Consider the following 27945-nt stretch of genomic DNA (forward strand, 5'->3'; position numbering starts at 1 on the left):
GCCACATAGACTTCCATGTTGCACTTCCACAAGGCCAAGGCTCCTGGCATGACCTGGGGCAGTGAAATACAGTATTTGAGTGAAATACAGTGAAATAGTATAGAGTGCAGGTGCCAACTGTGCAATGTTAAGAGTAGTTGTTGAGGAGGCCTCAAAGCTTTGAAGGAGTCAGAGGAATTTAGTTTTACCTTCTCTCACAGTTGTTGGCTCATCTCTTTCCTGGCCAAAAGACCATGAGATTAATTTGCTTGCAACAGTAGTTTTTCCTCATTGTAGCTGACTTTCTGCCTTTCCTGATCTTTGGAGGGTTGTGGGGTTTTTATATTGTAGAAAAAATTTACTAGTGACCCAAGGAATTCATACTATGACATACATTGTTTCTGCCAATGCTGAAGAATAGCAGTTTTCTTCTACATGTATGTTTAGTTTGGTAGCAGTTATTATCTGTATGGTCTTAGGGCAGGCAACTACTACTCTCTAACAGCAGAGGAAGAGTTATGGAAATGGTACCAAGTTGGCAAAAGGGCTGCTGCTTCCTCATCTCCTCCAGATTGATATTGAGCACAGGGAATCAGTCCTGTGCAGTAACCCTGGCCTGGGTACACAGCTTAAATTGTAACTGCTGGGGAGGAGAGAATTCTGGGATCTGTGAGGAAGCCCTCGTGTTCCTAAAGAGCAGTCCAGAGCTCTGGATATGCAAGTGTAAAGGTCCCTGCAGCTTAGTGAGTGACAGGACTCATAGTTCTCAGAATATCTCTGGGGTCAAATGTAGATCTTGGAGAACTGGCAACCTCTCTCTGGGCTGCTGCATAAGGTAGTGGACTGGCTTGATTTGTGCTGTATTCAGGACATTGGGAGCTTTGCTTCCAGCCATGTTTCAATAAACACAATTCTGAAGCGTAGGAAGCCATGGCATTAGCTTTTATTTGCTTCAATTGATCACATTTGTATCTTCCAGGTGTCTATACTGAAAGGTTGCACATGAGGCTGAGCAATTACATACATACATTAGTGATGCTCCATTTTCATTTTGTGGAAGACGGTGAAGGCAAATGGTGGAATACTGAACTGAATATGCTGTGGTAATGGTTTGGACACTACTTCAAATTGTATTTGCATTAGTGTAAACTTGGCCACTGTTCCCCTCTCAGTTCTTATAGGCTTTCTTCAGTATCTGCTATTCCTTTTGATGCTACTAAGATTATGTGATCATGTGTGGATGACTGACAATCTGCTGCAGCCTGTACTTGTACAGCTTGCCTTGATCTGACTAGCCTCTAGGTCTTTAAAGTGAAAGAGATTATTTTGGTACACCTGCATAGAGATGGTTAATCAGAATGGGCCATTTTGTCACACCACAGGGGAATTGTCTCCTCTGGACTGTTCTGTCATGTTCCATTCTTTTAGGGACTGCAGACACACTCCTGGTTAACTGTGTTCACCTTTGGTGATAAGTGAGACATCTTATACAGAACATGACTGAGCTCAGCTGAAACTCTCCCCACAGCTCTATCAGTTCCTCTGCAAGAGACAGACAGAAGAGAGCAATTATTAGCCAGAAAGACTCTCAATGCAGAACAGATGTGAACACTGGGAGAACAGCATGACTGTCTTTCATGGCAAATTGACTGCTGTGATGGGGAAGTCCCAGCAAAGCTTTTTGAAAGGTGTGCTCTTAACTGTTCCCGATGTTATGTGCTGTGGCAGGCAGCTAGTAGCATGAATGCAGCTTCTCCCCTTTCTGAAGTGCTCAGCTCATCAATTAATACAGCGCACCCTTGAAAACCCCATGCCAAACAGCATCTGTTGCTGTCACCTCTTTGCAGAAGGTGAGAAGTCAGCAGAAGAAAATGGGGCAGAAAATATTCAGTTGAAAGGGAAAGGGGCACCAGCCATTCTATACTTTTACTGAAGCCTCAGAGGACAGAAGTAGAGCAGAAAGTTAGGGGTCAGTGCCCTTATTAAGCTGAATAAAGAACAAGAGAGATTTAGCCTTTCTTCAAAATAAAGTCTAATTTTAAATGTCTGCCGTTGGAAACTGCTGCTGGATAATGGAAGGAGAATGTGTCTGCCTTGCTCATGACTGCAGCCTGCCTGGCCATCTGCTCTGACAGCACCAAATCCTGGATTGATTTGCGAATGTGATTAATTCAGCTAGGGCGACTGGATCAAGGGATCAGCTAGAGACAATATTTATACCCTACCTCCAACTGTTAATGTGCAATTGTTTGGTTCAGAAGCACAAAACAAATTGTATAGCTGTATTACTGGAAGAATAGAAAAATAGATGCATCCACTCAACAGCCCTTTTTTCCTTAAATGGCCCACTCCCAGGGTCTGTACAGCCTGACATAAGCCTGCTTTCCCTCTCTGTGAGGTGAAGGAAGAGGTGTTCTCATTTCACAGAGCTTCTGCATCTTTATTCCTTACACTGGCGCTGCTGTTGCTCTTCTTACTGCAGTATAGTCCAAAGATCTTGGAGCTGCTGGCTCTACAACCTTGTCAACATGGCCTGGAGGGGCAGATGTGATGGGTGAGCCAGCCATTCATGCTGCTCCCTCTGCATGTGGTTACTGATGGGAGTACTCATGCAGACATAGAGACCCAATATGTGGTAGGACTTAAAACTTAAGAACAACCAAGGAGGTGGATTTCTAGCACTGTGAGATGATTTGATAATACAGATAAAGCTGGAGAGATGAAAAGCAAGATTTGTAAGGGAATTCAGGTATAGATGAAGCCTTACGAAATACTGTTTACTGTGATTTAAGTGTGTAAATACACATTGGGCCTGAAGATGCCAAACTCAAAGCTACATGGGCAGAACAAGGAGACCAAAGCCAACTGCATCCCATGTTGACTCTTTATTCTCCCTCACAAATCTTCAAGCATGCTGCAGACCTGCTGGGACCAAAAGAGCGGCTTGGGGAAGCATGAGGTTGTGGTGTCATGGTTTAAGCCCAGCTGGTAACTCTGAACCACAAAGCCACTTACTCACTCTCCCTTTTCTTCCCCCCAACTCCCTGAAGGATGGGGAGGAGAACTGAACCCCACGGGTTAAAATAAGAACAGTCCAGTAACTAAAGTATAATGCAAAACCACTACTACTGCCACCAATAATAATAATCATGATAAAGGGGAGAGAATACAAAACTAAAAGGGGAAAAGGGAAATAAAACAATAAACACAAGTGATGCACAGTACAACCACTCACTACCCACTGACTGATACCCAGCCCAACACGAGCAGTGATCTGTCCCTTCCAGGTAGCTCCCCCCCATTTATATACTGGGCATGATGTGCTGTGATGTGGAATACCCCTTTGGCTAGTTTGGGTCAGGTGTCCTGTCTCTGCTCCCTCCTGGCTTCTTGTGCCCCTCTTCACTGGCAGAGCATGAGAGACTGAAAAGTCCTTGGTTGGGGTAGGTAGGCATTACTTAGCAACAACTAAAACATTGGTGTGTTATCAGCACTATTCTGAGGCTAAAGTCAAAAACAGCACTGCACCAACTACAAGGAAAGAGAAAAGTAACTGCTACAGTGGAAGCCAGGACATGTGGTAACTGGGCTGTGTCTTCTGGCTGTTGACAAGACATCAATCCCTGAACAGCTGTCCTGGTTTGAGCAGTAGCAGTCATTTTTCTCCTTCTTGTAGCTGGTGCAGTGCTGTGTTTTGACTTCTGGGCTGGGAACGGTTGCCGATAGCGAGCATGTTTTGAATTACTGCTCAAATATTTGGTTTGTCCAAGGCCTTTTCTGTGCTCATGCTCTGCCAGGGAGGAGGGGAGGCCAGGAGGAAGGAGAGACAGGACACCTGACCCAGGCTAGCCACAGAGGTATTCCATACCATAGCACATCATACCCAGGATGTAACCGGGAGAGAGCCGGAAGGGCTGGAGCTCTGGGGGGGATGGAGGAGGTATCGGTCGGTGCTCGGTCGGGCAGGGTGGGGTGAGTTATGGGTCGGTGGCTGGTGAGGTGTTGTATTCTCTTCACTTGTTATTTCCTTTATCATTATTGTTTGTAGTAGTAGTGGCAGTAATGATTTATGTTATACCTTAGCTATTAAACTGTGCTTATCTCAACCCGTGGGGCTACATTCTTTGGATTCTCCTTCCTAACTCTCCGGGAGTTGGGGGAGCAAGGGGGGGGAGTGAGTGAACAAGCTGCATGTGGGTTTGGTTTTAAACCACAACAACAGCTCATGGGTTTTATGATACAAAGCAGAAGTTGCATGTATCTTCCCTCCTTTTGGGCAGAAACAATAATGACTGAGGACTGAATGCCTCATTTGTCCCAGTGACTACCGTGATGCAATATTCCCACCATATCCAGCAGTGATGAGGTTTCTGCTAAAACAATTAATGAGATAATTAATGAGGGAGACCTTTATAGGTGTCATTACTCAGTACTAAACATGATGCCATCTTAAAACACCACTACTATGTCTTCATCTTCTGTTTATTCAGGCTGACACTGCTGCACTGGCTGATATTTGGATCAGAATATAAAGTTGTTCTTTGAAGATTTAGAGACTAAGGGTGGCATTTTCAGAGTCATCACTGCTACACGTGAACACAGAATGTCTTGGAAAATCCCTTTCTTACTTTGTTAATGAGCAGCCACATCCTGAAACTCATTCTAAAATAGTTCTTGAAAAAACAATTATTGGTGCCTTTGCCTGATCACAAGCTGGTATTATGCTGTGGGCTCATAATTGTACATATAGGCATCAACAGCACAGCAAGAGAAAAACAAAGCCTGTTATTATTAGAAGGACAGGTTGAGTATTCAGTATTAAACGAAAACAGTTGCCATGTGACAGTAAATGTCAGAGGGATTGAGGCCACAAGTGTATTCCATAATGAGATGTGGTGGGATGCCTGGCAGTGTCTGTGTTCTGAAATTGAGTTTTAAATGTGATTGTTTCCCTTGAGACTTACTTTCACCTGGAAATGAATTTATAACATCAGTTTGTTTACGTGGTCGCATACATAATGGAAGAGTCTAACCAGGGATTCTAAAGATGAGTTATTGAGTGCAACAGGGAAGGATACTTGCTGGTTTGGGAAGGAAGCTGGTGCACTTGTAAGTCCAGGATCTTCTCACTCTGCTGACTAAGGACTGGTCAGTGAACCACCATCCTCCATCCTCATGTCTGTTGGCGCAGATGTGAGGTAAGCAGGTGCGGAGATGGCATTGCTGCTTCTGATGTGTATCAAAAAGGTGTGCAGAAAGGTGACCTCTGTCAGGCTATGCCAGAGGTACTTGGAGTCTCTACTGAATTGCCGGTAAACACTCAGATTTTCCTCTCCTGAACACCCAGGAAGTGAAATCTTTATTGAAATCAGCAGGATTTTTATTACTGAGTTCAACAGCATTAGATTCTTCTCTGTTACTTGTAACTGAAATGGCTGTTTTCCAGGGATATTATTTTTAATGTCAGCAGATGTCATTAACCCAGGCATTTCTACCATGATGATACAGAGATATTGCTCTGTAACCTTTTCTCACAGCTCTCTGCCAGAGTCTTCTTTCTTCACCTAAATCTTCCCTATGAACTTACTGTAACATGCTGAATTATGACTGATGATACAACTGTTTTCTGACAAGGAAAAATACTTGAGAGGGATTTAAGATGAAGTGAGCAGACACTGACATTTTCCTTTGGGATTCCAATCAGGATTAAACTCAATGAATCCAGGATAAAAGGACAGTGCATTAAAGGCTGTAGGCCATTGCCAGACCTCCACTGTGTCTTCCTTACATTGTTTACAAAGTTTAATCCAAATACTCATTTTTGTTGATTGATTTGATTTGATTGGATTTGAGAAACATTGTTTGATTTAAGATCCCAAATAAATGAACGAGATTTGATTAGACCCTTTTCTATAGAATTTACTTTTAATTTCCTTTTGTGTTATCTTAAAAAGACAATCTATAACACAAGAAATCCTTCAATGAACAGATCTGTGTTGCATGAGATTACAGCTGCCTTCCATTTCTCCTGACAAGATAATTGCAGTTGAATGGTATGCAAGCATCTGAGCCAGGAAAATGTTACATTCCTTGAGGCAGAACCAATATTAATTGCAAATGCAAGTACATGGCTGACACTACTACACATCCCTATTGCACAATGTTCTGTTGTAAAAGAACGCTGAATGAAACCCCATTGCTTATTCAGGTACAGAACAGATTGTTTCCCTTTCTTTCCCCTGTTTCAGCTAGCTCAGATCATACATCCCAGTCCAAACCAACTGGCTGGAGTGCTGGGAAGGAAATCTTACTGCTGCAATGACTTGTGTGTTCAAACAGTCACTGACAGTGTGGTGCTGGCCTACCCAGGTGCTACATGAACATTGGCCTAATCCTGTGTGGAGTCCTTACTGCACCTTTATGTCTTGAAGGGCAAATTCCTGTGTTACACGTGAACCTGGTGGCTTCTTATGGGGAGCCAGGTCTCTTTCTTGAGCAGTATTAAAAGGCTTAGTGCCAAAACACCTGTAATTCTGCAGGGCTTTGGCTTGTCAGTGAGGCTCTAGGTGTTAACAGTTCAGGCAGCGATGGTCACTACATCTGGGTGCCTTTGTAACTGAGTATCTACCCTCAAATGGATCAAATGTCTGTTTTCCATATTGCGATTGAAAAGCAGCACTACCCAATTCCAAGTTATAGCAGGATGTTTACACACATCTTCATCTTCTGTACATCCCACAGCTCTTCCAATGCAAATGACACTCCTTGGACTGCATAGGAAAAGCCTGAAACCAGGAGTTTGACCACAGAACATCAGGTGACAGCAGAGTCCTGTCAGCTGGGTTTGGGAATAAGTGTTCTATGCAGCTGGAGTCTTCTCGAGGTAGGGAATGAACTATGCTAATAAATACATCCTAATGAAGCATTTGGTAAGTTGTCTGTACAAAAATAGCTTATTGCAGAGGAAGACTTTGGTCTCCTGTTGTTTCTAACTCATTCCTCAGGAGCAAGGGATGAGTGTTGGAAAGTGGCTGTGATGCACTGCCAGAGCCACATCTCCTTTATTTTCTTACCTTTTAATTAATATTCACTAAGGTAAATTTTCAGGTCTCTTTTCTAGGTTTCAGTTGAAGTTCATAATGACACCATGGAGGTTTCATGACAGTAGTTTGTGAGTAAGTGATTTTATACTGAAAGATCAATTTTATGTTTGCAGCAACTGATTTCCCAAAGACAACTCGTTTGCTACACTTTTCTCTCTTATTTTGGTGAAGGACATAAAGCTTCTGCTCATCTCTCCTTGTGACACTCAGTTACTGTGTGTAAAGCTTTCTGGCAGATGTCACTGGAAAATATTATTTGGCAGCTATTAGTTTTATGGAAATCATAGAATAGTTTGGGTTGGAAAGGACCTTCAAAGGTCATGTAGGCCAACCCCCATTACTTGTGCTGTTTGCCTGGAGGGAATGGCTGCAGCAGTTACCCAGGTTGTCCATTACCATGAGATATCCCTACTTAAAGCTGAAATTACTTTTATCTGACTCTGCAGAAGGAAAATCACAGTCACAGAATGGTTTGGGTTGGAAGGGACCACAAAGCTCATCCAGTTCCATCCCCTGCCATGGGCAGGGACACCTTCCACCAGACCAGGTTGCTTCAAGCCCCATCCAACCTGGCCTTGAACACTGCCAGGGATGCGGCAGCCACAGCTTCTCTGGGCACCCTGTGCCGGCTCCTCAGCACCCTCACAGGGAAGAACTTCTGCCTTGTATCAAGTTTAAACCTACGCAGAAATCGATGTGAAATCTACCTCAATCTCCATCCGTTTCCTCCTGGCAGGCCCCAGGCGGTACCGATGGGGGCTGTGTGCCGCAATGGCACCGCTCCTCAGGGGCGCGCTCTTCCCTTCTCCCCTCACAGGCGCCAGTCAGGCCCCTCGGTCACCGCCTGCCGCTCCTTACCCCTGCGCTGGGCAGCTCCGCGCTGCCCCGGGCCCCGCGGGTCCTCCCCGCGGCTACGGCTGCGGTGCCGGCGGTCCCCGGCAGAGGGCGCCGCCGCGGGGCGGGGCGCGGCGGGCGGCCCCTCCCGGCGGTGAATGCCCGCTCCCGGCTCTCCCCGCGCTGCTTCCAGCCCGCCGCGGTTCGCCGGGCCCCGCCGCCATGGCCTTCACGTTCGCCGCTTTCTGCTATATGCTGGCGCTGCTGCTCACCGCCGCGCTCATCTTCTTCGCCATCTGGCATGTGAGTGCGGGCCGGGCGGCTCGCTCTTCCGCCGGCCTCTCCCCGCGGCCTGAGCCGCGGCTCTCCCACTCCCTTCCCACCGCCCCGCCTGAGGGGCCGGGCCGGGCCGACAGCGGGTCCTGCGGGTGCGGAGTGCGGCCCTTCCGGCTGGGGTCCCTGGGCTCCCGGCGCAGGCCGGGATAGTGCCCGCCAGTCCGCCTGAAGGGGCGGCCCGTGTCCGCTCTTGCGGCAAGACGTGCTTTACCCCCGGTGTGCCGGGCCGGCGGCACATAAGCACCGAAGACAGCACGGAGAAGGGTGGGAGGCGGACACAGCCGCGACCGCCTTCGGAGCACCGAGCCCGGCAGGAGCTGAATGTGAAGCCGCGGCCGGCAGGGCCGAGGCGTGTCACGCAAGGCTCTCCCGTGAGAACCCCCCTGAGCCGCAGCGTATGGGCTGGAGGCTTCCGGGGGTCAGCCGGGAATCTCCTCCCTGCCAGGGGAAAGGGGCCCAGTGGAAGCTCCGGAGCGGCAGGGCCGGCAGGTGCAGCGCTGGGCCGGTTCCCGAGGCACAGCCCCATCAAGAGCTGGGGCTGAGGCAGTGCCGTCATCCTTGGCCTGAAGAAGGAGAAACCTGGCAGTGCTTGTCTGTGAATAACGTGGATTTTGGAGTGCTCATAGAAGATACAACCGTTTAACTGAGCAGTGTTTTAAATGAGAGCAGCCTTTTCAAAATAGAGAGTGGATTTAGATTAGACATTAAGCAGCTGTTCCCTGTGAGGGTGCTGAGGCTCTGGCACAGGTTGCCCAGAAAAGCTGTGGCTGCCCCATATCTGGCAGTGTTCAAGGCCAGGTTGGATGGGGCTTGAAGCAATCTGCTCTAGTGGAAGGTGTTCCTGCCTGTGGCAGGGGGTGGAACTGGATGAGCTTTAAGGTCCCTTCCAACCCAAATCATCATTCTGTGATTCCTGGGAAGATGTCAGCCTGAAGTCAGTCTGGCTGCTTATTTTAAAAAATAATAAATTCCGTGTTGTGTGACGTATTTTTTCTGTGCTTTATACTGAGAATTTTTGAGAGCTGAGCAAATAAGAACCTACTTAGGGTCAGCTGTGAGATATTTCTCTAGAAGAGGACATAATGTCTGGCAAGACATTTGTTCCATAGAGTGGCTTTTGCTGTGTTTCATGCTGCACCTACGTCCCATTTTTATGACATGAAAAGCTCAAGTCTCTGTGGTTTCTTTATGGATGCACCTTTTGGATGTATATGTGGAGTCAGCGTTTACTTTGACAATAAGACAAACCATCTGTCTGCTGTTAAGATTGCTGTTGACTTTTCTTTGTTAAGGAACCTTGTGTCAGGTTCCTGCTGGTCACCAAGAGTCAATGGTGATGTTTGGGGTGGGCACATGGAGCTGGTCTGTGTGCAGGGAGTGGGGTTAGGAAATGCTGGGGGGGGGGATGTTGTGAATTTCTTGCTGGTGGGAAGCAGGAAAGTGAGATGTGGGCAGAGGTCTTTGAATGCCTGAAGTGTCTTCTGCTTTCTCATTTGTATAACCAGTTTTAAACGTGTCTGACCTGCACGTTTGTGAAGTTAGAACTTGGCAGAAACAGTGTTCTGGGTGGCTATTACTGCTCTGTGCCAAAACATTACTTTTTCATGGTTAAAACACATTGTTGTTCCTGGACTGAAGAATCACAACTGTTTCATTGTTACTTTTTTCTAGATTATAGCATTTGATGAATTGAAGACTGATTACAAGAATCCCATAGACCAATGTAATACACTCAATCCTGTGAGTAGCATGCTATAAGTTTGGGGTTTTTGTTAATAAATATATGCAAGTGCTTGTTTTTGGTGTTTGATGTAATCAAACTAGGCAATAGAATTGCACCTGGGTTGACAAAACCTGGCTGTTTGATAGAAGTTCTATGGAAACTTCTTTGATTCTTTACTTTCAAGTTGAGTATTCTGACTGTTGTTAATCTGCTGGTGATCTTGTCAGCTGTCATACTAACATTCTTTCAATCTGCTTTCTACGTTTTCGGCACAAAGACAGTTGAAAAGGTCAAAAAGATTAAAAGAGTCAAAATTGCATTAAAGGTGTGTACTGCTTTTCAGTTTAATGTTCTTAATGCCACTTCCCTTTCATTTTGTTAGGAACGTTTGTAGTACTATTAAGCTGTTTTGTTTAGTGTGCCTGTTCATCTGCTCGCTCTTTGTTTGTTGGGGTTTATAACAACTCCATGGATTTCCATATTTTGTGCAAAATGATTTGCTTGCTTACCCAGTGAAGTGGGGAAAACTGTTACATGCCTGTTAGATGTCCTCTTGGTCAGCTGAAGTAACTTCAGATAGACACAACTAATGTTTTTCAAGACTTACTGAACTCTGAGATTATAGGAGACTACTTGTTTTTTAAGCATTGCCCAAATATATTCTGATCTCAGAGGATTTAGGGGATGCAGCCTAGTAGGTGTTACCTTCACTTCTTTGTTTTGCATTCCAGGATCAGGGGTGTATCTTGGTGTTGTCTTCTCTTGGATGCAACTCCCGACACTCCTTGGTTTATGAAAAGAACTTGAGGCAAACTATCTGCTTATGTCTATAACAGGCTGATAATAAGAGTGATGCTTGTTAAAGAGCGTATTGTTTGATACACCTGGGTTTTTGTACGTTCCTCATGGGTTTTACTTCAGCTTGGTGTGCCTAGGCTGAGGTAGAATATAGGGGCAGCACAGCAGTGTGGCCTGGGTTGTGTTCTGAAGGGTTAAGTAAATCATGCAAATGAAAAATGAATTTGCAGTAGTTGGGGGCAGAAAACCCAAGTGTTAAAGGTACAGCACATCAAGTGCCAGCAAGTATTGCAGCATGAGAATGGGTGGAGAGGAGAAGAGGTGGCAGGCAGAGGATTGCATCTCAAAGAGTGAGGTTTGCCGCTCGATGGCTGTGCATCTAACAGTTTCCCTTGCTTGGTCTGTTCTACGGTCATCCCTGCTACAGTATGGGGAAAGGCAAATTCTCATTACATTTATGCATTATGATCTTATCGCAACCTCTGAAGTATTGAAGTGTGCATGTTTAACACAAATATTAACCTTCTGTTAACCCACGTGCATGGTAGTGTTTATTTATCTGATAGCTTTGTGAACTGAAAATGCTAAATAACTTCATATTTGCTGTTCTTGTGAAATTAGAGTAGCCACTAACAGTGAAGTTAAGATCCAGACTCTTGGGATCCTGTAAATGGTGCTGGACAAACACACTGAAGTGTTGTTTGCCTCTGCAAAGAATCAAAAATCCTGGTAGGAATGGATGCGCCTCAGCAGAAAGATTAGCCCAAAATAGTAACTGCACAGTACGCTGCTGATGCTGTCTCTTCCCTGCTCCGGCTGTAGTTGTGTCTCTTCTCAGCAAGGAGATTTCTTCCTCCCTCACTTCCGAAATAAATATGGTGGAATTTCGCGTAGTTAACTTTCCTTTAGGATAGCCAGGGAGGATCAGATGCAGTGGGTTTGAGAGACAGGTATTGTGGTGTGGGAGTAGGCTCTAATAAACAAGAGAAAGAAAAAACCTATTTTGAGATGTGTAGTTAAAATAAACTACAGATTTTCAGACCTGGTAAATCTGCCTCAGCGGGCTGCCAAGTGCATTGTGTTTTGGATATGTAAATGCCAAGTTGTAAATGGTGAGTATACAAAGAAGGATCTGGGTGAAAATATTTACTTGAAATGTTTCCTGTGTGACAGCTTCTTTCTGTTGATGTTGATTCAAGTTTGCTTTGTTTGATATTCTTGATTTAGAGAAGCAGAATGTTGTAGCAGCAATGTGAGAATGTCTGATGGTAGGTTTTAGATGTCTAGGAAGATATTTTGGGGGTTTTAAAGCAGACTAAGAGAATGAGCAAGCTGTTAAACCACTGAAACTTCAGTGCAGCTATCCTGTGCATCATGAGTTGTATCACACACAAAGGGGCAGAATATGTTGTGTGTGTGTGTGCATGTATGTAGACAATTGAAGCATTTGGGTAGAAGTGGAGTTCTGGTGTCTCCAACGTAAAAACAACATGGAACTGTTGGAACAAGTCCAGAGGAGGGCCACGAGGATGATCAGGGGACTGGAGCACCTCCTGTATGAAGACAGGCTGAGAAAGTTGGGGCTGTTCAGCCTGGAGAAGAGAAGGGTGTGCAGAGACCTCATAGCAGCCTTCCAGTATCTGAAGGGGGCCTACAGGGATGCTGGGGAGGGACTATTCATTAGGGACTGTAGTGATAGGACAAGGGGTAATGGGTTGAAACTTAAATAGAGGAAGTTTAGATTGGATATAAGGGAGAAGTTCTTTACTGTAAAGGTGGTGAGGCACTGGAATGGGTTGCCCAGGGAAGCTGTGAATGCTTCATCCCTGGCATTATTCAAGGCCAGGCTGGACAGAGCCTTAGGTGACATGGTTTAGTGTGAGGTGTCCCTGCCTGTGGCAGGGGGTTGGAATTTGATGATCTTAAGGTCCTTTCCAACCCTAACTGTTCTGTAATTCTATGATTCTGTTTTTCATGAGGAGTAGTGTCCTGAGTTGCGAAGTCAGAAGTGTACAGATTTCCTCTTTTCTGAGCTACATGGTAAAGGAGTAACACATCTCACTCTGGGGTGACTTGTTTTAGAAGAGCTTACTCTTGTGGTGGGTGTGGGCTTCTGCTGGCTCTTTGCATGCATTTAATCTTTGTATCTCTTCATATGATTCCTATTAATAGCACTAATACTAGCCGGCATTTCACGCTTCCTGTGATTTCATAGTAAACTGACAATTAGCTCTGTGGGCTCCTGCTGGGAAGCATGATGCTGGAGAGCATGCACACTGGAGAAGGAAAATGAAACTGGTCAACAAACTTATGTGTGTGGCTGCTGTTGCGCCCTCCTTGCGTGCTGCAGGCACTGTTACCACTGCTCTGGTGTGTGAAGCTCTGCCTGTGGGGCTACATTCTGGCAGTAGTTTGACTTTGGAAAGTGATGTTTGAGTGAATACCAAAACAAAGCTGTAAAACAGGGAAAAACAAAACATCTTTTTGCCTATAAACTGTTCTATGGAGCATGTTTCCTACTGATATTTCACTGTTGCATGAGTAGAAATATCTCTATGATCTCTTCTGTTGCGAAGGTCACGTACAAAGCGCGGAACCTGTTAATGGTGCACTTAAGGTAATAGAAGAAATAAAAAAAAAATTGGTCTGAGCATTTAGTTTTGTAAATTTTTCTTCATGGTTCATGAATTCCCATGTGAAAACAGCAAGGCACACACTGCTAGTTGTTGTTTTCACTTTCTGCAATCTTGTTAGCATTGTTTTTGAGTGCTATTTTAATAGATTAAACCCCATGTGTTTTGCTTTGAGTAATTGAGACTTCCTAACTCATATTTTTCTTTTCCAGCTTGTACTTCCAGAATACCTCATCCATGCATTCTTCTGTGTTATGTTTCTCTGTGCAGCAGAGTGGCTTACGCTGGGTCTCAATATGCCTTTGCTGGCTTATCATATTTGGAGGTAATATTGATGAGTCTGGCATCTGTACTCATGTTAATTGTTACTCGTTCTCCTGTCGCAGTGCTTCCTGTTAAGTGTTCTGTGTCTTTGGCAAATAAAGATGCTTTCTGGTAGGGCATTGAGGAGGTTTACGTCATGGCTATAAGAACCATCACTTTGCTTTCTCTGTCAACACTTTTGGGTTTTAGTCTGTCATGCTGTGCAAGAATGGAGTTGTGTTGCGGGTATGTTGGAGGTAGCTGACGTGTCAGAGGGATACACTGCTGCAGGTTCACACTGTGGCTTGCTGCCAGCAGCCACAATCCCTCTTTCCTCCTGCTGCTGAGATGTGGGCTCTGCCTCTCCCTGTGCTGGTATTAGGCCCGTTCAGGGAGCTGCAGGAGGAAGCTGGTCTGGGTGACTTGTAACCCAGCCAAACAGCTTCCACTGCACAGCTCTGTCTGTGTCAGTCCTGATAAGAGAAGGGGTGGAGGTAAGACTGTTCCTTTTGCTAGCAACCTGAGTTAAACTACATTTTCAGGCTCATCATATACCGGTCCATGTGAATATTCGTTCAGCATGGCAGCCAGCATGTGTTCTTTAATGAGGACAGGCTGTTGGTTACACAGGGTTGTATGCTGGGCTCTTCTGCAGCTTCTCCAACGCTTTTATAAGGAATCCCATTTTTCATTTGTTTCTAAATCCTACTTCCTTTGTAAGTCCTACTTCCTTTTGGTGTACCAGAACTCAGCATGGTTTAAGGCTGAGGTGAGCTGTCATGGTGAGGTGAGCCTGTGAAAGCTCTTCCATAGGCAGGTTCACCTGGGAGCTTTGTATTGCTCTTGCAGTTTACCATCTCCTACATGGAGCTGATGGGCTTTTCTGAGAGGTGCGATTCCTTGTCCAAGTTCTGCTATTAGTTGGGGAGGGGGCCGGAACTTATGTTTCCCATCACCCCAAAACTAACTGTGCATTGCTTTCAGATACATGAGTAGACCTGTGATGAGTGGCCCTGGTCTGTATGATCCTACAACCATCATGAATGCAGATATATTAGCCTATTGCCAGAAAGAAGGATGGTGCAAATTAGCATTCTACCTTCTATCATTTTTTTACTACTTATATGGGTAAGTTTTGTTTTCCCTCTGTCTCTCATCTGATTTTTAATCTGACATTTTGTCTTGTTGCACAAGAGAGATTTTTATATATAGGAACATATATAGTGCCAACTTTACAGGAAAAGAATCCACAATCACCATTTATTATGTTTCAAAATATAAGTCTTAATTTGGCCAGAATTACTATTTTGAATATGTATACCATGGCTGGAGGCTGGAAAGCTCCAAGCTTTTCTTCTTCTTTTAGAATAATATAATCCCCCGTTTTCATTCAGAATATTTATAGAATAAGTAGTTATATTGATGTAAATATGATCTTTGTTGAAGTCAAAGATAGAAGGGTCATTCCAAGCATTAACAGGGGTGGGAGGCACAAAAGCCAATGCTGCTGCCTGGTTCTTCCTCCCAGTTCTTCCTCTGAGCCAAAGCCAGCTTGTCACTAGTGTGGTGTGACATAGAAGCAGTGTGCAGCCCTTCCTCTGGGCACGCTGGGCTTCCTGCAACACAGCTGCCACAGTTGAGGCTTTTGGCACATCAGAGTTGTGATTATACAGGCTCCCTCTTAGCGTGTCACTTGCTCTAGTGACAATTGGCTGTTGCATTGGCTTGTGTTGTACTTCATAATGCCCCTCTGATGTGTTTTGTGTAAAGCCTCTGGGCACAATCCCTGTACCTCTTACAGGTCTGTGCCTTAGCATATAGGATGCATATGTAGAATTAAATGTGTAACACTAATGAAAATGATGCATCGTAATATTTTTATTCTGTTTTCCAGCATGATTTATGTTCTGGTGAGCTCTTAAGAAGGCATTCAGCAAGCTTCCTTCCAGCTAAGTGCATGCAAAAGCCACAAAACATGGATTCTTTACAACGAGAACCTCTTACCAAGATTAAACACGGAAACTGGTGATCGCATTTGTGTTAGAAAACAATGACCCCTCTTTTTAAAACATTTCCACATTTTATACTTGTGGAAAGACTGTTTTCTTATATTTTACTGGGACACTGAAATGAATGAATTATGTGTAAATTAATACAAAGGTTACTGGTTTTGAGAAGTTTTGACTTCGCATTCCACAAGGAATAGCTCTAATCTCCACATAGGTATTGGTTACTGACTAGCCTTAGCACACTAGGGGGCTCCTTTAGGCTGGGCTTTGTAGTGGCTCATGTGGACTTGCATATCCCACTGTAACTAAATCAGCTGTAGGTGCTGAGGGCTTGGGAAGGACTGGAAGTGCTGTCTGTGCTTTACCTGTAGGTGACGTTGGTCTTAGGAGATGAATTCATGGACACAGTTGCTAAAGTAAGAGTTTTATTTTGGTTTATTTTGGGTTTTGTTTTCTTTCTATCTTAATTTTCCTTGTATATGCATGGTTCAGAGAGTTCTGTATTTTCTCCAAACATTAACCTTGCTTTCATCTTGAGTATCTGTCATTGTGATAGAAGTTGAATTGTCCACAAAGGAATGAATTTAAATGATGACGGTTGTTTTTGTTAATGTGTGTGCTGTCTTATTAACAAATGGACAAATCTGCAACATTTATTGAGTCCAGTGACGAAAATACTCGAGTTACTTTTTGAGTAACTTTTCACTGTGGTTAAAACCCAGCCAGTAACTCAGCACCAGGCAGCTGCTCGCTCGCTCTGCCTTTCCCCCTCCCCTAAGCAGGATGGGGAGGAGAATCAAAAGAGTGTAACCCCCACGGATTGAGATAAGGACAATCCAATAACTAAAATAAAAAACAGTGATAAAAGCAAGAATAATAACAATAATAGACAAGAAATGAAAGCTCAGAAAACACAAGTGATGCACAATCTAATTGCTCAGCCTGACCCAAGCAGTGATCGGTCCCTTCCGGGTGACTACCCCCAGTTTCTATACTGGGCATGACATGCTGTGGTATGGAGTACCCCTTTGGCTAGTTTGGGTCAGGTGTCCTGTCTCTGCTCCATCCTGGATTCCTGTGCCCCTCCTCAGAGCAAGAGACTGAAAAGTCCTTGATTGGGGGTAAACAGAAAGCAACAATTGAAACACCAGTGTGTTGTCAGCATTGTTCTCAGACTAAAGCCCAAACATAGCACTGCACCAGCTACTAGGGAGAAAATTAACTATATCCCAGCTGAAACCAGGACACTTGTGAAATTTCTCTTGAATAATACTACAGACCTTTTCAAAGCAGAAAGTGGGATTGTGAAGCTGCCCTGCTGTTCCTTAGTGCAATAAATAATGATAATTACAAAATTATTCTCAAATTCAGAAACACTTATTTTTACTTGGTGCCTTGGGTTGTTTTTGGACAGAACAGCTACTTGCAATGTTCACCTCTTAGTTTTATGATGGATAATTACATACCTTTTGAAAACAGAACACTGAATCAAATTATGCCTGGAAAAGGGAAGCTCTGCTTTCCTGCTTTTATTCCTGGGTCTGCAGATAAATGGTAGATGGGGTGGGGGTAAAGATGTTTCAGATAAACTGATAATACTGCATTGTAAATTGTGACTGTGAACAGCCGAATTTAGGAGTAATACTTAGGAATCTGTTTCATTTACCTGTGCTGGAGAATAATGAGTAGGTGCCCAGTTTTAGTAAAATGTCTTTTTGTTTAAGCTGTGTATTTGTTCACTTTGTGTCTTGGGTATTGGATGCAGTAAGAGTTGTACAATGGCTGTACTGGCTTCAGCCAGAAATTTGGATACTCCAATGCTGGTGTGTTGGACAGCAGCAATGGCAGAGAGAAAAGAGTATGAAACGGGCAGGTACTGAGTATCTCTGCCTGAGCAGTGAGAGAATGTATTTGGATATGTTACAGATGTTCTGAGCTAAAGGTTGAGCGTCTTCAACAGCCCTTAAACAGCTTTTCTTCTGTTAATTAAGTTGCTTTTTGAGTACTTTCATAGCCCACTATGGAAGATCCCTGACAGGCAGTGAGTTCTGCAGTGGAATTACACTGTATGTAAAAAGTACCTGCTTAAAAGTTCTGCTGCACTTCATCTGGTGCCACATAGCTCTTATTTTTTTAAAGCATACTGAAAATTTCCCTCTTGCCACCTCATTTATGCTGGGCATGATTGAATACATCTGTCCAAGCGGAGAAGCCCATTTAACCTCTCCTCTGTTGGAAGTCCTTCTTCAGCTTTGTTAACTGTCCTTTCTTTGATGATTTTCAATTTCTAAGCTGTTGTCATCACACAAAGTGTGGCTGACCAGGGAATTGCAATGCAACTTCCTGTTCGCTGCTTCTGAATTCCTCTCCTCTTACTATAATGTACTGGGGGTATGAGAATTCAAGCTGTGATAACTGCAAATCCTCTTTCTTAAGTAATAATAGACACCTGGCACCTTATTACTACATATATGAAATTGTTTTTCTCACGTGTTTGCTGGTTGTATTTATTAACACTTTGTTTCCCACACCATTCCTGCTCAAGCATTCAGTGTGACAATGTGCAGTTTTATTGTTATGACTCTCCCAAAACATTTGTGCCAGTTGCAGGCGTTAATGCTAGGGCTGGTGTTTTCTGTGCCTCCTCAACTCCCATTCCGAAATCCTCTTCTATCACTCGTTAGTTGATGAGGATTTTATTCCTTGTGAATCATAATTTAGAGCTTTCAGCGGAATAATATTTGAAAAGCTTTTTAGAAACATGGGAATATTGTTCCTGCTGGATCATTTTTATTCTGCTGCTTTAGCTCCTTCAGAGACTGCTCTAATGCAGGAGCAAAGCTCATGAATTCCTTATTATGCTCAGATCTTTATTAATCTGTTACAGAAATGAGACTGATTGGCTCACAAACCCTCAGCTACCTCTCATTCCTTTGGTACTGGGCTGATGTAAGGCAAGTTATGCTTCATAGTAAGAGATGTAGGATGTACTGCATCCAGCTCATAGTTTCTTCTAAACCCCCACTCCAGCTGTGGAGGCTTTGCCCAGGAATATTTAACCAAGTGCTTGCAACACTTGCGCTGTTTCAGCAATGACCAGCTTCCCATATCTAATGTAAAAGCACTTCTGAGTATTCCTGAACAAGGGAATCAAGAGGTGAGAATGGCAGAGTGGTTTGGAAGCACAGTTGTGCTGGTGAACCTGAAATCACCATTAACCCCAGGAGCAAAATGCTCATTTGGAGCCTACCCTGCTCTGCCTACTGTGGTTCAACACAGAACTGAGGAATTTAATCTCAGTTCAGAGGTCTTTAAAGTGTCAAACCATCACAGGGAAAGGTCAGAAATAGGAGTTGGGAGTTAAAAAGTCCTATGAGAATACAGCATGATGGTGGGGTCCTTAGAAAACAGTCTTGAAACTGGTTTCTGTATACTTTAAAAATGGTGTCTACCAGCACCCTGCAGCTGCTGGGTGGGATGAATATGGTCATCTGTACCTGGTGTCTCACCTGTGAAAGACACTGGTACCTGTGGAGACCCACACATGCTGTGCAGCTGGAGTACCAGCTGGTTTGTGTCCAAACTGCAGACCTGATGATAACTGATCTTTGGAGCTCCAGGAGGTGAAAAATATGAAGAAAATAAAGAACATTTCTCTCCCTGTAAGTTTTCTGCTGAGCTATCTTAAAACACCCTCTGATACCTACTGTCTGAAAACCATCTGTTGCAAGATCAGTCACTGAGGAAGGAACAGACACTTTTTCTGTGTTGCTGTTTGCAACAATGCACATTTACAGCAAAGTATTTTCTGTAAGTGATTCCATGCTGTGACAACTGTAAGAGTTCCTGTTGTCTGCTTTAGGGGTGGAGAAGGGAATGGCACTAACAGCTAATTAAATACTATCCATAGAAATCACCTTTAAGTGTGTGTTCAAGTGTCTGGGTTCAAATAATGCGTTAATGGAGAACGGTGAATTTTAAAACTCACAAAGCTGCAAGATCTACTTCAACCCACAGCCACCGGTGCTCTGTCAGAGTCTCATGGCACAACTTCTGACTTGGAGTTACCAAAGCTTCATCAAAATTGACGTGTGAATGCTTGAGTTGCTGTGGCTATAGGGAAGTGCTGGCTGCAGCTTTGGGGAGCACAGGAAGGTGATGGTGTGGGGCAGGTAACCAGCTGGTTTCCTGAAGCACTCAGCAGGGAAAAAGGCACTTAGAATTAACTGCAGGGAAACAGGAGACAGGACAGCTGGGATGCTGACACACCACTGACAACACCCACACAGTGACTTCAACCAATGGGCAACAGTTCCTTGACATCGCTCATTTGTCTAATAGCGGAAGACACAGCGTGTTTCCTGGAGCCAAAACTTACCTCACAGGGTGTCACAGGATAGCCAGGCACTGAAACAGATGCTTGTCGGTTCCTCAGGATGGAACACAGCTAATTTAAATATTTTGTTCAGGAGCCTGTTCATCTTCCCTGATCTTTACAAGTGGAGATAGTTAAAGAGAAGGGATGTGGACCATTACAGGAGTCTTTCTGTAAGGCTCTCTTCAGCCTACAGATGTTTATTTACTTTCTCTAGCATTAGTATGCAGAAATGCTGTACCACAAACTCACGCAGCTACAGGGCAGCAGCTCTTCCTACCACATTCATGTAAAACCCCACTTGCTTGGTTTGTCACAGATCTTCAGTACAAAACCTCCTTTGGGAATGAGGGGTGTCATTCTTAAGTAGCACTGGACACACCAAGAGCAGAACTGTAATGTTTCAGAATGAGCTCTTACTAGTTGAGAAGAGCAAGCACACTCCAGCAGGAAACTTCATACTTGACTTTCAGTCGGTTTAAAGCTAGAAACAAGGGATTTTTCTTAAACAGCCCCAGTGTAATTTTTATCTAGCTACATTAACCCTGGCATGACATTCTTACAAAGGCAGCAGAGGAGTTACCCTTCACTTCCCCTCCTTTTCCCTCCCTGACACACTACAGTAAAATCCAGCCTATCAGTATCAGGAGTCTGCACTTAGCTGTGAGGAGTTACAGGCTATTCTGTTTCCTCACAGACCCTACATTCACATCCAATAGCTTGTCCCAATTCTCACAGTATGTGAATTGGAGATGAAATCAAACTGAAATATAGTCGTTACTTTGCCAGCCTAGTCTCTCTTCTGCTTGGAAAGTACACCCTTTGGAAGCAACCCTTTTTGGACCTCAATATGAAAATATCACCATACCAGTTAAGTGGCAGTAGACGTGTGGCTGGTACCAAGTGATGTTATAAGTAAAGACATTGTGCAAAAGTCATTATAATATTACAAATAAGTGCAGGAGATGAGGCATGTAGGCCACCAGCAGAACAGCAATGAATACAAGTACACTCCCATGTGTTTTTAAGGCCATGCATGTTAAAAACTACCAAATAGAGGAAGATGCTGAATGTCCTGTAGGATTTCCTTCCCCCACATCCCAAAGCTTTACACACAGATTTGGAAGTGAGCAGCTGTGTCATACATGCAATACCGATGAGACTGTAAAGGTCAGGAGTGAGGTGTCTTGCCCAGGTGTCTGCCTGCTACAGCCATGTAGACACAAAGACATACCACGCTGGTATTCGTTACCGCGACACCGATCTCGGTGTTGTACTCTTTGTCACCAGGTGTGCAGCCAGGTTCTCTCGGAAGTCATGGAGGTAATTGTATTGCTGAAAAAGCACAACCAAATTTGCAGTGAGTGCTCAGAAGAGGCAGTACCCATCTTAAAAAAGCTGCTTGATATCCCAGGATGAAAATTGCACCCTCTATTGCCTTTATTTGTTCTTCTTGTGCTGACCCCAAATACTCTGTGATTTTTCACCATCAGACAGAAGTTACATGGATCTTGTCTTGTATCCTGTGTTTCCTCATAAAGGCCACACATGAGCTCAAGGTAACACGAACCATGGGCCTCATAGGTGGGAGTTTCATGTCAGAATTCAAAGCTGCTTTAATTGGGTCACCAGGAATATTACTCTTTCCATAACAAGTCCTTGGTGTGGAACACAGCTAAGTATCCCATACAATAGTTTGTAGTAAGAGTTCTTAGGTCAACTCATACATCATACGCTCAAAAAAGTTATGAGTTCAAAGTGAAATACAACCACTGCTCAGCAGAAGCCGAAGGACAGATCATCTGACCCACATGTCTGAGGGTTTCTCTTAAGTCAAGGACGCAAGCTGCTCCCCACCTGCCTCCTCCCCACCAAAAGTAGTAAAACCCGTTATGCTCAGTAACTTAGGCCTCTGTCCATGTACGTTTCACCACTAATGCTAGGGATACTTCTTAAAAAACCTGCCAGTAGGTTGATGTGATAGCTACAGGAGATGAACATGGCTGGATCAGGAGAGTGGAACAAAAACCAAGGCAGAAAAATCAAACAGGTGTCCAAGCTGCGAGTAGAATGTGAGCAACAGAGAAAGAGAGAACAGTTGAGTTGTGAGCAGGGATAAGAGGAAAGCAGAAACTTACTAATGAAGAACAGACAGGCAGAACAGCTGGTGAATTCAGCAGGGGCAGAACAAGACAGAATCAACATGGAAGCAGAAAGCTGGAAGTAGCTGAACCTTGGGGAGCAGCAGGGGCACCAGCTGTGGAGTCTCTCAGACAGAGGGATCCCTTTGTGGAGGACTATGCAAGTTGTTCACTCTCACTTCAGCACATGCATTGCCTGCTCTAGCTTCATTACCTTGATGGTCTGTATCGCCCCAGATCCTCTCAGGTTTCTGAGGCTGTCAATCACTTGTTGAGGTGCCAGAGCATCCGAAAGCTGAAGCAGGAGACATGCAGCTACTGTAAGAGAAAGGTACAGATACACACATGCTACTGAGCACATCCCACTGTGCACTGCACCACTTCTGCATGATTTGTTCCATGAAAACCACTCCAGCAAAACTCAACCTTGTCACAACAGGGTCACAGATCTGTTGGATCTTTTGCTGAATGCTGTTTCTTGACACTGGCCTTGTTCACTTGCTGCTCCTGCCTAAGCCTGCAGGAAATTGATTATAACGCTCCCACTGTTCCCCCCCCCTGCTTTTTCAGCAGCATTTGGGATGCAAATCCTAGGCTCTTCAAGAATCACAGTACACACAGTTAATTCCCCTTTGTATCTTCTGATCACATTTGCTGAACTAATGACCCTGACAGCTTTAGGGGAAACATTGCACTGAGGAAAGATGCAGAGGAATAGGATCATCTCCTTTTCTTGAGGAAACGTCCAGGGAAAAGTGCAATCCCATCAGTCAGAGAACAGTAAAATTTGCAGCAAAAATGAAGAGTCAGAAAATATGAGAGAACTTTCTGTCAGCCTCACTGAAACACTGAGCCTGCCTGACCCTCCTCACCTACAGACTCAGGTCTATAGCATGAAATACTTACATCCCTCATCCCAAGGGGTTTCTATACAGGCAGCTAATGTTACTACCATTTGATAGTACCTTTCACAAAAAAATGAGCCCAAATATATTAACTAGCCTGCTACCTGTAGCCATGGTTTGCAATGTAACCACAGGAAAGCTTCAAGCAGAATTTGGCTACTTTAGACAGAGCTGTCTCACAAGAATGGGTTTGTAAGATAGTGAGGCATTGAGAAGGGGAAAACAACTGCTTACTGAGACATGAGCGTCCAAGGCCACTGTAACAGCTGAAAGAGAAGAAGACATTTGGTTGTAACAAGTAGTATGCTGCAGCACCCAGAGCCCCCATAATTCATAGATAATTCTTGTCTCAATATAGTCAAGAGGAGCAGTGGTGCAAGGAAGTCAGAATAGGAATTTCTACAGAAATACCTACAAGACTATCTCCATTTATTCTTCAGACCTTCCTTAAGTAGCATGTTCCTAGAGAAACCGTGGTTTTAACATTCCCCTTTGTTGATGGGGATAGTCTCAATGGCACAGGAGGCCACAAAACAGCATGAAGATGGACACCCTCAATTTTCTTTCATTCCTATTCTACATTGAAGCTTGGGTGATAGCTGTGAGCAGGGTTCTGCATCAGCAGGGAGCCCAAGGACTCCATTGATATATGTGTGAGAGCTGTCAGCAGGGTCATGCACAGAACTTGGAAAGCTCTTCCCTTCTACCCTGAGTTTAGCTACAGGTGTTCAAAGAAATAACTTTACATGAGTGTCATGCAATTTAAGAGTGAATTTTGCACTGCTGGGACCCTTAGAGTCCCTGTTACATAACTCAGGGGTGTGGTATCCTCTGAAATCGCTGCTTTAGTTTACAACTCATTGTATCCAACTTGCATCCAGCTAGGCTAGCAGCAGTGAGAAACATAGTGCCATCCAACACATACTTTGAAGGGCTTGCTGGACAGAGTTAAGGGGAAAGGAGAGATTCAAATTTTACAAAGGACAAAATAGCTCAAAAAGGTGCATGAGGAGAAACAATTAGTTTTTCACAGCTTGAACTAATCCTAAAGAATGCAACTGTTTGAGAGGATTCTGTTTCAGCTGGTCACACATCTAGAGAGAAGCTGGTAACTTTTACAGAATGTGGGGTCAAAGAGAAGCAACCAGAACCTACTGTATGATTGTTCTCCTGTTACTTTCCAGGCAGCTTCTGAGCTCTTCCAGGATTTTGCAGCACTTTGCAATGTCAGGTGCGTCCCCATTGGGAATAGGATGGTGGTGCACACAGATCCCATGCTGTTGATAGGCATCTATTAGGGTTGGTACTCGGTATTTTAAGAGCTCTCCTCTGGTACAGAGCACAAATATATCCCGGGTACCACAGCTCTTTAGTTCTTCTGCAAACAGATTAAGACACTTGCAAATAAACAAAAGCCTATCAAGCTCAAGGATAAACAGATAAACTACTTGGTACTGATTCTCTTGTTTAATCTTTGAGGTTAAGCCAACAGGAGTCAGCAACTTTGCTTTGAGCAGCATTTACTTCTACTGAGTATCTCCCACATTTGCTTTCAGGTAAGCCATGAGAGGAATTTTCTCAGTTCAGAGTGAGTCTTGAGACAAGCCTAACTAGAAGGTATGTTGGCATTTGGAACAGTCTGTTACTGCTGCTAGCTTAAACATGATTCCGTCTTATCTCCAGCTGTGGCTGTGTCCAAACATTATGGTGTTTTGAATCTTAGAATCACAGAATGGTTTGGGTTGGAAGGGACCTTAAAGATCATACAGTTCCAACCCTCTGCCGCAGGCAGGGATACCTTCCATTAGACCACGTTGCTCCAAGACCTGTCCAACCTGGCCTTGAACACTGCCAGGGATGGGGCAGCCACAGCTTCTCTGGACAACCTGTGCCAGGGCCTCACCACCCTCATAGGGAGGAGCTTCCTAACATCTAATCTAAATCTCCCCTCTATCAGTTTAAAGCAATTCCCCCTTGTCCTATCACTACATACATTTGTCAAAACACCCTCTCCAGCTTCCTTATAAGCCCCTTTTAGGTATTAGAGGGTATTTTTGTTTTGCTATTACTTTCTGCTCTTCTAGTGTCTATAGATGAATATGCAGCACGAATCTTTGCATAATTTCATTTTTTCAGTCCCAATCTCACTTTTCTCTGGGAAGAAGAGATTACAAGTTTGTAATTCATCTTGACCCTATCTGCTTTGAAGATGCTGTCTCCTGCACGTGACTTAGCAGACCTCATGGTTACTGTGAAAGATACACAGATGCCTGTTTAGCTCCAGCCTGGAAACACCCTGACTATTCAATATTTGGTAGAGAAGGCACAGAGAAAGTGGCACTGTAAACTTTTAAATGATGTCTAGTACTCATAACAGTGACTGTGCTAACGTATTTGCTGTATCTTCAAGCAGTGTTACTAAAACTCAGACAGACACTGCTGTTGGATATACCCCCAGCAAGACTTTGTAAATAACTACCTTGCATTCATGCAATATCGCAGCATGTACATGGACAACTATAGCAACCACTGTAAAAGCATCATTAAAATACCACTGGTTTAGATACCAGGTGTCTGGATCCTTATGCCCAGATTAGATGAAAAGCAACTCCAGCAGTCTCCACACAAAGACAAAGTAAATCTCTAGTAACTTATGCTTTCAGTTTACCTGCACATTTTTCTTGCCGTTATATGGAAATGAGAGGTACTTACATGCTGCCCAGAAGACTCACCTATATCTTTCTGAAGATTTCTTCTAATACCTTTAAACCTGCAACCTAAAACAAATGATGAGCGACAATTACCACTGTGGGTAAGTGACATTTATGGAATGGCTGCTATAGATGAAGACCAGAGCACACACAACCTCCCCGCAAAACCAAAGAACAAAGCCACACTCCAAGTAAACCACAGATCTTATTTTTGCAAATAGATCACTAGTGCAGAAGTCAGTTTAAGCACCATTATCTGCTTAATACTGTAATGGGATAAGATTGAAAACATCTGTCCAAGGTTTTAAGCTGCTATGCATTTTCCAGATTAAAATTTTTGGATGTTATAAATCTAGGTACAACAATGAAAATAAAATAAAACCCAAAAACCTCATAAAATACACACACACACACAAAAAGAGAGAAAAAGGGCTGGATAGAGATCACTTAAGATTGTCTAGTCGACTAACAGGAAAGTAAGTTCCCTGTTCTGTAATACTCAGCACAATTCACATTAAAAATTCTCCCTCTTCACCATTCTCTTGCCACTCTGCCATATGATCTTTCTTCTAAATTAGCTTTAATATTCCTGAAACAATTATTCCAGTGGTAGATTACAAAGCAAGTCATCACACAAAATAAAGGCAACACAGAATTGTGGGGTACGAGTTATTGCCTCTCTTCAGCTTCAAAGAGGCCTGCAAATTTCAGTGAATGCTTCTTACCTGGAAGGGAACATAATCCCAGGAACTCAGAAGAGTAGACAGAAGGCAAAGACAACCTGTCAGGAAATAAGATAAAAATAAGAAGAGAACGTTTTATCATTTGAATAGAAATACCTGCCTATATAGGTAGGTAGACTACACTTATACTATATAGGTAGGTACCCAGACTGACAGTGACTAGTAAACACTTCCAAAGTGGAGCTGGCCCCACATCATAAAATCACAGAATGATTTGGGCTGGAAGGGCCCTTAAAGCTCATCCAGCTCCAACCCCTGCCACAGGCAGGGACACCTTCCACTAGAGGAGGTTCCTCCAAGCCCCATCCAGCCTGGCCTTGAACACTGCCAGATATGGGGCAGCCACAGCTTCTCCGGGCACCCTGTGCCAGAGCCTCACCATCCTCACAGGAAAAAGCTTCTACCTAATATCTAATGTAAATCTCCCCTGTCAGTTTAAAGCCATTCCCCCTTGTCCTATCACCACATGCCCTTGGCAAAAGCCTCTCTCGAGTTTTCTGGCAGGCACCCCTTAAGTACTGAAAGGCTGCTATTTTTGTTTGTTGCTGCAGCAGCACCGACTTGTCAGGGGCACTATCCTGACAACTACGACATCCGTCCTTGCTCTGACAGAGCATCAGAGCCCTGCAGGGGTTTCCTTCAGGAAAAAGCCTTTCCGTTTTGCAAGACAGGGTCTTAACGCTAATTCTTGTAGAGTTTCTGAGGGAAAAGACACCGGCCTCAGCCTCAGGGTACGTCTCACCAGGAAATAAGGAACGGCTTCGTGTCCTCCTCAGCATCGTCTTCATCAGAGGAATCAAAGTCACCCATCAACATCGCGCAGGCCTGTGGCTAGAGGAGAGGGAGGAGTTCACCTGGGGGGCCGAGGATCCCCCTCGGCTGAGGCAGCGCTGGAGGATCCCGGTCCGGCCATGGCCCCAACCCTCACCTGCTTCACCATGGCGTCGCTCCCGAGCTGCTACCGGTTTGAACTGTCCCCTCCAGCTAGCCTGCACTATCTCATTGGCTGAGCCCTTGCCTTCCTTCCTCCAATGGAAAGCGGCCGCACACCGGATGCGTGGAAAGCCCTCCTGCCTGCTTCGCGATGGTGCATTCTGATTGGCGGGAAGGGAGGCAGAGGCGGGCTTAAAGGAACACAAACCGAAGCCTGCGGCTGTCATCTTTGTGCTGATTGGCTGAGGCCGTGCAGTGGGAAGGGGCGGTGTCTCGGGCCCGAGGGCTCTGTGAGTGTGGGACAGCGAAGGTGCCGCCTTCGTCCCCACTTAATTCCTTTGTTCAAGCCAGCTTTGCCTTTCTGACTCAAAAAGGGGTGGAAACAGCCTTTGCACTGGCTTACTGTGGTTTGCTTCCAC

The 27945-nt window shown here is 44.4% G+C and overlaps 2 protein-coding genes across 2 annotated transcripts; one reads left to right on the top strand and one right to left on the bottom strand.

The window, feature by feature from the left end:
* Positions 1-8060: 8060 nt before the first annotated feature.
* CNIH1 (cornichon family member 1) lies at positions 8061-17441 on the top strand. The gene is made up of 5 exons (XM_031051806.2): positions 8061-8219; positions 9924-9992; positions 13619-13731; positions 14694-14837; positions 15604-17441. Exons 1-5 carry the CDS (start codon positions 8139-8141, stop codon positions 15629-15631), a joined length of 435 nt encoding a protein of 144 aa, XP_030907666.2. The 5' UTR covers positions 8061-8138; the 3' UTR covers positions 15632-17441.
* A 2871-nt stretch (positions 17442-20312) lies between these two features.
* Positions 20313-27616, bottom strand: CDKN3 (cyclin dependent kinase inhibitor 3). Its single transcript, XM_005152337.3, has 8 exons — positions 27522-27616; positions 27336-27424; positions 26576-26631; positions 25872-25916; positions 24295-24517; positions 23374-23405; positions 22449-22552; positions 20313-21428 (listed from the first exon to the last, which is right to left on the bottom strand). Exons 1-8 carry the CDS (start codon positions 27531-27533, stop codon positions 21342-21344), a joined length of 648 nt encoding a protein of 215 aa, XP_005152394.2. The 5' UTR covers positions 27534-27616; the 3' UTR covers positions 20313-21341.
* Positions 27617-27945: the final 329 nt, after the last annotated feature.

This window comes from Melopsittacus undulatus, chromosome 4, assembly GCF_012275295.1.
Source record: "Melopsittacus undulatus isolate bMelUnd1 chromosome 4, bMelUnd1.mat.Z, whole genome shotgun sequence".
Taxonomy (NCBI): domain Eukaryota; kingdom Metazoa; phylum Chordata; class Aves; order Psittaciformes; family Psittaculidae; genus Melopsittacus; species Melopsittacus undulatus.